The 9,649-nt window shown below is 31.7% G+C and overlaps 1 protein-coding gene across 1 annotated transcript; it reads right to left on the bottom strand.

Annotated features, from left to right (window-relative positions):
* Positions 1-2,260: 2,260 nt before the first annotated feature.
* LOC107891127 (protein-S-isoprenylcysteine O-methyltransferase A) lies at positions 2,261-4,253 on the bottom strand. Its single transcript, XM_016815807.2, has one exon. The coding sequence runs from the start codon at positions 4,076-4,078 to the stop codon at positions 3,512-3,514; it is 567 nt and encodes a 188-aa protein (XP_016671296.1). The 5' UTR covers positions 4,079-4,253; the 3' UTR covers positions 2,261-3,511.
* Between the last annotated feature and the right edge of the window lie 5,396 nt (positions 4,254-9,649).

Below are 9,649 nucleotides of genomic sequence, written 5' to 3' on the forward strand. Positions count from 1 at the left end.
TAATATCAAAATATTATTATTTAAATTGATTCTAATATAAATTATCATGTTTTTAAAATTAAACTTATTTATTATTATATTTTAGTTTTATAACTATATTATTAATGAAATGTTACAATTTTATAAAAAAATAAAGAAATAATTAAATGTAATTTAATTAATGCATAAAATCAACTTGTGCATAGAATGGGTGGAGAAAACTAACTTTATGTATACTTAGATTTTGTCTAAATTTATTTTTTTGTTATATTTAGGCTTTGTCGAAAGTTATGATACTTTAATTTGATTTGTGTTTTGTAATGATTTGAATGTTGTATAATATTTATAATTATTAATATGTTAATAATTGGTGCACCGGTAGTGTATTTTTTATTTATTTTATAAGCTGCCTTAAAAAATTGTCATATGTCTTATTTTTTTAAAATATCTATTTATTTAATATTATACTATACTCTTATAGGATACTTGTCAACTATTAATCTTGTTTGTAGAGTTTAAAAACTCCACTGACAATTATTTCATTAGTAATTAGTACAGTTGTAGTTGTATCTTGAGAGAATTAAATTATTATTTAACATTTTATTAGTTTATGATTATTATTTGATAGAACATTTTATTAGTTAATTTGTAAATTCCCCAATTGTTGGATATAACCTAACTGAGACCAATATGGAACCTGTGCCACTCAACTAGCTAGCTTCTATTCATGCTTGAGAAAGAATGTGCATAAAATAAGGGTAATGTGCCTAATATTTCAGAATAAATGTAGTTATAGAGACATTAATTTAAGCTAAAAGATTTGGTGAGCATCTATATTTTATTCTGCTATTCCACCTGAGTCTGCAACTTGGGTTTTATGACAATCATCATTGGAATCCGTATAAGAAACATAATCTATTTATATCTAAATCCCAGTAACGAATTATTAAATTACATGAAGAGGAAATATCAGTAGAAGAGAATCCAACAAATTACATTATTTTATGAATCTTTGTATCCCCCCTGATTCAATGGCAGACATAGTGAAGTATAGAAAAATCATTCACAGATATCATTAATGGATTAGAATCGTAGGAAAATGGTGGATTGCGACCTACTGGCTTTGATTCTTTTTGTCTGGATGGTACAGTGAACCAATGCATAGTTTTTAGGTGAAGGAAATGACTTTTAATTATCCCAAAAGCATGACGTGTTGGTGGTATTGGAAAATCCATGCGATTCTGACGTGTGTTGATGACCATCATTAGTGGTGTTTCTTTTGTTGATAAATGCAACTACCACTGTATGGATGCTTTGTCAGCTTACTATATATTTGTCTGCCAAGTTCCAACTTGGAACATCTTGCCTTTCCCTTTTATCCAAGCAGTGATTCAGAAGAGATTACTCATCTTCAATTCAAGTTTAAATTCTCTTATGGACAGTTTATATAATTTAATTTTTGGGCCAAATTTATTTGGATTTTTTTAAAAATCGAAATTACCTTTCGGGTGGGATACTTTAACATGTTAGTTACATACAACGCTTAATATCCATCATTTATAATTAAATTAGAATTATTAGGGTATTTAATCTCATTCCCTCCTTTAACTTGTCTTCCCCTGCTAGTCTAGTGTAGTGTTTTCTGATCTTCACGCTACTCTAATTTGGCAGTTTTTACCGCTTATCCACAGTTGGTCCTTAAAACTTGACAACGAGTTTAAAAACTCATCTATAAACAATTTAACACAATCATTCTTGCATTCTCTATATTACCTCGTAAAAACGGATTAGGATTTGGATTTGAGCAAGATTCAAACCCAATCTCATTTTCAAAATCTAAGATTTTAAGAAAAACACAGAAAATTTTTGTCCTCTCTTTTACTCTTTATTATTATTATTATAAAAAAAACAGATTGAAAAGTCAAAAATTACATTTATGTTTGATTTGTTTCTTTAGTTGCTTTATCTTCTTTGATTGATTTGTTGTTAAAATCCAAAATTGTTCATCATTCTTTATCATGTAACACGGGAGATTATTTCTACTAAACAATTTGGTACGCTCTTTACCCCTAGATGTTGAGTGCGCCTATGTAAATGAAGCCACCAATTAAACAAGTGCATAAGAATTATCCAACTATTATGACAGGTGCAGGGTTTATCCACCAACCAGAGCTCATTATCCAAGTATACATGGATGAGTAACCATTTCCATGTATATATATATTTCATGAACTCTATAAACTTACATAAAAGAAGTGCCGAGAAAAACAAACAAACACATACAGCAAAAGACATGAAGCTTTAATCCCTTAGTAATTATACAATCGGTTCCGATTTTCCTAGTGAGGAATCAATATCAGCCCTATCTACGTTATTCGGATTCAATTATGAGTGTCAGATACACTTCTTTGACACAGGTTTCACTTTTTCATAGTTTTTGCATATTTTAAAAGGATCCTGAAAGGGTCCAATATAGGTACCGGATCCTTCAGAACAAAATGCAGTGTGATGGTGCAACTTCCCTACAACTAACACAATCCACAAATTATCACTTCATAAATGGAACCCCAAGCCAGAACAAACAATCAATCATATTCCTCATTATCTGCATCAAAAGAGAAGCCGTTCCCAAGGGATCCTCTTTGGAAAGAACAGCCAAACCACAACAGCAAAACAATAATTAAAACAGGATTACAGAGCATAATCTGAGTAGCAACTACCCAAACAACGAAATCTTATGACCTGGATGATGAACGAATCCATGAGTCCTGTCTCTACAACTTATGATGTTTATCAAGGAAAGCTACGCCTTAATCAAAAGAAATTTCATTTTGCTGACTTGAAAAGCTTTTACAAACCAATGCCAACCCTTCCCATACAATCAACAAACCCTCCACATACAAGAAAAAAATTGAACATAAGTGTGCGGAACTCACATCCAAATCTGAGCAACATAAAGAATAGGTACATTTTATGAGTACCCACTTACCAAACAAATAAACCTTATATTCCCTTGGTGACGAAGGATCCATGAACTCTGTCTAACAAACTTACGATGCTTCTCATAGTATTTTATACCTTTAACAGAAATAATTTTCCTTTCCCTTGAAAAACTTATAAAAGCCAATGCTAATCATACTAACACAATGCACTAATCAAATGGAACCCCGGAACAAACACTTCAAACATACTCATAACCTGCCCCAAATTTTGCTTTAAGGAAAGGCCACTCATAAGGGATCCACTTTGCAAAGAACTGCCTTACAGAGTGTTATCTGATTACAAACTTACCAAACAAAGAAACCTTAATGATCCGTAGGATGAAACAATCAACAAGCTACATCTAACCAGTTTGAAATGTTCCAAATGGTAAACCATAACTTAATCAAATGCTCAAATGACTAGCCACAGTCAGAATAGAAAATTTTCTATTAACTACTACTACTTAAACAAGACCAAGCCCCAAACTACTAACCCAAAATAAGCTTATCCGAGTCAGTCAGTCAGTCCTACAAACATAATCCAAGAATTATCACATCACAAATGGAACCCCAGAAGGAACTCTTCGAGCATACTCCTCATAATCCGCCCCAAAAAACTGCCTCAAAAAATATTCCTCATAAGGAATCCTCGCCGCAAAAAACCGCCAAACAACAACAGCAAAACCAACAGTGGCTATAGGATTACAAAGCATTATCTGAGTACCAACTGACCAAATCAGGAAACCACAATAACTCGGATGACGAACAAAGGCATAAACTCCACTGGTAACCAACTTATGATGGTCCTCATGATAAACCCTAATTAAATGTGTAAAAGACCGACCAGCAGTTACAATAGCCAATTTCCTTACAATTTCTCCTACAACAAGCATTGCAAGCCCTAGATTACTAACCCAAAAATGTTCTTTCAGTCCAGGGAATAAAAGGAGTTCAAAAAAGTATTCAAGCAATGCGAAGACCATGGCTAAAACATATTCTTTACTGACAAGAAGTGATTTGACATTAACATTTGACATCCCATGAATGGCAGCAGCTAAAATGTATTCTGAGCTATGGAAAAAGAGAATTGCCAATAAAAACTGAGATAATGGATCCATTTTTCTGAAACTAAAATAGCTTCCCTGAATATGAAAGTCGAGCTGTAAGTTGGGTTTTCGCTTTTACCTACCGCCAATCCACTGCTCGTGAAAGTTGCTGTGATCTTTGGAGAGAAAGGTACGGGCGATTAGGCTATCAACTACGAACATTAGCACAGATGGAGAAGGGTTTTCTTCTTTTCCTTTCTTTTAAGGGTTAATTAAGTAAAAGGGTAAAATATACTTGAGGTCCATCTACTCTTCATTTATTTTTATTTGTAATTTAGTCAATTTACTTTTACTTCTAAGAATTTAGTCTCTTTTTTTTTAATTTAAAAATCTAGATCTAATTTCTAACACCGTTAAAATTATTCTATTAAATTATCTAGTGTGGCATATTGAAATAAAAGAACTCACTTGATAATCATGTAACAAAAAAGAGACATTATAATGTATTTAAATTTACCAACTTGGCAAAAAGTAAAGTACCTAAATTTAACAAAAAAAGTTTATCATGATTAACAATTGGATTTACATTTTTAAATCTGAAAAGTAGAAACACCAAATTCTTTGAAATAAAGGTAGAATGGCTAAATTTTAAATATATGAAGAGTATAGAGACTTGATCATATTTTAACCTAAGCAAACTTACTAGAAACTATATTTTTTAGGGTAAACTACATGGCAGGTCATTCAACTATGCCTAAGTTTCTTCTCTCTCTCTCTCTTTTTTTTTTGTCATCCAACTATAGAAAGTTACAAAATAGGCATCCAACTAATTATGCTTGTCTTTTTTTATTATTATTATCTAATTCTGTTAATTTCGTTAATGTTGTGATGGAGAGATGATGTGACAATTCTAAAATTGGTATAATAGAAAATTTAGCCCTTTTGTAAGGATTCGATTTTCAATAGCATTGAAAAATTCAATTTTGAAGCCTAATTTCTTAAATCAAGTTAGCTGAAAATTAAAATCAAACGTGTCAAATATGAAATTTAGGGTCGAATTTATTAAGTGAATTTAGTTAGATCGGTCATTGAACATAGTACAGGGATTAACTTGCAAAATGATTGCACAAATTGGATTTGATTAAAGAAATATTTATGGCCTTCTGTAGCAAATTAACCTAGGACTTAATAACAACTAAATCATAACCAATTTTATGTTAGTGACTAGTCTTGATCCTAACCTTCCATTTCCATTAATTTATCCATCAAGAGATTATGAGTATTGAAATTTCATTAACTAAAATTTAATTAACTTGTTTAAGCATGTTAACATGCAGTAATGAGAGAGAGAGAGTGAAAAAGATAATCTTCATCTCCTTCCTTAGCCGAACCAGCAAGAAGAAAAAAACAAATGAATTCTTCAAGTTTTTCTTCTTGCTTTGCTGTAACAAAATCTATGACGTAAGGAAGCTTACTCTTTTAATTTTTAATGGATTATTGGCTTAAGATAATGGATAATTCTTCAATTGATAAGGTCTTGATTAAGTTTCCATAATCGAGTACTTTGAAAGGAAATGTTATATTTTGATAATCAAGGAAGAAAGAAGGAAGCAAGCAGGCAATTTTGACGTTGCAATCTTGGGAGATTGATGTCACAACCCGAAGTCCTCTGACTCTCAGTGTCTCGACATCAGTCTTTTCACCATGTTAAGGAGGCACCTCGAGAAGATTCAAGGTCACAACACTGGACTTGTGCTGTCGTGACATAAATCTCCCTGGTCTGCAAGGTCACAACACCGGCTCTATGGTTTCAACATTGCCCCTGAAGACGGACTAAGAGTGGATTTTGATTGGCGATTGGGTACAGTGCGGTACGTTTAGCCTACGTTTTATCTTACGCTACAGTGTTGCTACAGTATCTAATCTTACCGCCACAGCTGTTTTTACACTAATCGCAGGTAAACACACCGCTCATCCAAACTCACCCTAAAGAGATTGAGCAAGGTCACGACGCCGAACTTGTGATGTCGCAACCCAAAGCCCTCTGTGCAGAAATATTGCAAAATTACCTTCCTAGCGTCGCATCACCAAGTTCGTAATAGTCAAATCTATTCAGATTTTGAAGGGTAAATGGTGGAAACATTAGTCAAACATGTCTTATATGGAATTAATAGCAAGGATGTTTATGTAATTGAACATTTATTATTTTTAACACTATAAATATCACCTAAACTCAACTGATATGGGTGGTGAATTAGTGTTAAAATAGCCTTTAAGTTAGACTTTTTAGAATTAGTTGAAAGAAATTTATAAGTTAAATAGTACATGGACATTTGAATATTTTCTAGGTTAGTATTATCAAACTCTTGATTTTATTTTTAATTTCATTTCAATTCAAGATTTCATCATTGGGCTTTCAATAAATTCTTTGGATTGAAGCATCTCTGCCATTGGAATTAAGAAATTCTACACATTATTAAGTATTTTTAAACTTATTTCAATTTCATTCTTTAATTTAGTTTGATTGTATGGAATTTTTTTTTGTGTTTAATTTTGTTATGGGTATGTTTTGAATACCCTGAGTGATTGGTTGATTTGATTGCAAGCATGTGAATTTATGTCAAAATAGTCAATTAAACAATTTAAACTAAATTGAATAAACTGTAAAACTTGAAATTGATAACTCTAAGTGGAAATTTAGATAGCTAAGACCAAAAGGAGAGTTTATCAAGTAAAAATCAATTTAGTTTGGCTTAATTAATTGAGATCAAGAAGATAATTTGATTAAGTTCTTCATTTGATTAAATTGAGACCAAGAGGTAAATTTAGTTAAAATGAGGAAATTGTCAGTTGAGTCCTTTAAATATAATTTTATTGCTTGCATGAAGATTAATCGATCACCATTATTGCCAATATTGTTTTCTATTAATTGAAAGTTTTTATGTTTGTTTGCTTTGTTAGGAATTTGTATACAATCACTTTTTCTGGATTGTCGTACTAATTAATTGTAATAGTAGCTTAGTAGACTTTCTCGCACATGTTATTTTTATTCTTTGCCTCAAATTGCACAATCTCATTTGGGTTCAATCCTCAGAATACTTTCGATGTACCGTCATAACATAATTTTATTACAATTTGACCTATACACCTCCACTACAACCACACTTCATCTTTTTATATATTTTTGCATATTTCGACAGACATATACCAGCAATTAAACAAGAAATGGGGATTTCCTCCACCCATTCAAGACTAGTGATTCTTATACCGTTTATGTCACTACTCAGATCTTTGTTTCTGTAATACAAAAATTTATTGCTTCTTGTATATTTGTAATATGCATCAGTTTGGATATTTTATCAAGATTATGCTTATGTTGCTAAAAAGTAAGACTATGTGCTTTTAGTTTTTGTTGCTATTTAGATCTTTGTTTCTATAATAATAATAACATTGTTTCTTGTATACTTCTAATGTATATTAGTTTGGATATTTTATCAAAATTATGTTTGGGTTACAATTTTTTTTAGTATATAAAATTAAGATTATAATTAAATTAATATTATAAACAAACTAAAATTTTAGCAATTGGATACTATTCAAACCTTATTGACGGTTTTAATTGTCATTATATCTTTAGAGATGATATTGAAAACTCACTCATTGAACATTTATCAACAGCTTATATTGTCGTTATAAGCTTAGAGAGAATAAGAATTTCATTCACATAACCTTTTACTAACAGTCATTAACGTCGCTATTTCTTTAATGCATACTTTGACACTTGAAACCTATATCGATAGTTTTTACCACTGATATAGGTATTATCAAATCAATTAAAGCAAACAGTATCTAAACCGACATAGTGACACTCAAACCATTGGTATAAAAGTTTATACCTATTTCAATGGTTACATTTTTCGATGATAAATGGGCATACCGATGTTACATGTAATGCCCCAATTTTCGGGAATTCTGTGAATGTAGGCATAGGTTTAATTATGTTAGTGGGCCTCTAGAAGGCCCAAGCTTAAGATAGAACCCGACAATTTTAGTTAATTTTTGTTCCATAAGAAAAAGGGGTGAAATTATGAAATAGAACCTATGTGAAAATGTTTGAAAATGCTATAGGCTAAATTGAAGTGGCCAAATAAATAGGAGTGCAAAATAGGAGGATTTGCATGACAAACCTCCCATTTTACATGAAGTGGCCAGCCATCATGTTGTTGTAGACAATATGAGCACTTGATATCCATAATTCATGGTACAAATTGATAATGGGTTAGGTAAATGTTCCATGATAATAGATTAGGTAAATATTCCATGATAATGGTTAGGTAAATGTTCCATGATAATGGTTTAGGTAAATGTTCCATGATGCGCATTTCATTTCTTTTGTATTAAAGAATTAAATGTATGAAATATAAAATTTTATTAAAAGAAAAAGGGGTGAAAAGAACAAGTTTTGTCCATCTTTGTTCATCATAGCCGAAAGTTAGAGAAGAGAAAGGAGAGGAGAAAGCTCTTGAATGTTCGGTCACTTGGGGAAGAAAATTGAAAGTAAGTTCATGGTAGTTTGTTTCTATCTTGATGTTCATGAGTTCTTCTTGATGCTACCTTAACTCTTGAAGCATATTTTGGTTTTTAGTTGTGTTGTGAGCATTTAGTCATGAATTAAAATGAAGGAAATGGTTGTTGTTTCATGTTCTTTTGATGAAAAATGGAAGATAGGTGAAGCTAAGCCAAACAAATGAGCATGCATGTGCCTTAGATGCTAAGGGGAAAAATCGGCTAACATGTTGTGCTTTAAAATGATGAAATGGAGATTATTCTTAAGTAAAATCATAGATATGTGATGATTGATTGGTGATATACATGGTTAAATAACAAGCATGCAAGTTAGGTGTGAAAGAGTGATTTGGTAATAAATCAGCTTGGGACAGCAGCAGTAACGTGACTTTGGAAAATCACCATAAATTGTGGGAGATGAGTTAGAAGCTACATAAGTTATGTAATTAAAGCTTAATGAGTCTAGTTTCAAATAGAATAAACGAGAACATATTTTGAATTCTGTACAAAAAGAAATTTGATTCGTAATGAAGAGGGTCAGATTAGTCAAATAGTGAAACATGGGAAACTTTAAGAAAAATCTGGTATTGATTGGCCATAACAAAAATTCTGAAAATTTCATGGATAGAAGATATATGAGTCTATTTCAGGGAAAATTAACGGCACTTGATTTGGAGTTTCGTAGCTCCAGTTATAAATAATTTAGTGACTGTTGCTCAGGAAGACAGCTTGCAGTGAAATTATGATTATGAGGTAAACATTGACAAAAATTTGTTAATGAGTTGCTTATTGTTTTCTTATAAGCTTAGTATGATCTGTAGGTGTGGTTGGCAGAATATTGTAAGGGGTTAATACGTAGTTTGTATTTGAATAGTTAGATTAACGTGTTAGTAATCCAATTGTAGGCGATTCGTGTGTGGATCTCGTCAGCATATCGTCGCAAACAGGTGTGTAACTGACACCCTCTCATAGACTAGATTGGCAAAAGCCGAAAAGCCGAAATGCCGAAAAGTCGGTATTTTGGGAATTTGTGAGTGTGCGAATGCTTGGAAGATAGTTGAGTTTGTATATTTGGTA

The sequence above is a fragment of the Gossypium hirsutum genome, chromosome A11 (genome assembly GCF_007990345.1).
Source record: "Gossypium hirsutum isolate 1008001.06 chromosome A11, Gossypium_hirsutum_v2.1, whole genome shotgun sequence".
Classification (NCBI taxonomy): domain Eukaryota; kingdom Viridiplantae; phylum Streptophyta; class Magnoliopsida; order Malvales; family Malvaceae; genus Gossypium; species Gossypium hirsutum.

Bases quoted from the DNA above. Each gene is read 5' to 3' on its own strand.
- LOC107891127 (XM_016815807.2), bottom strand. From the start codon at position 4,078: ATGGATCCATTATCTCAGTTTTTATTGGCAATTCTCTTTTTCCATAGC.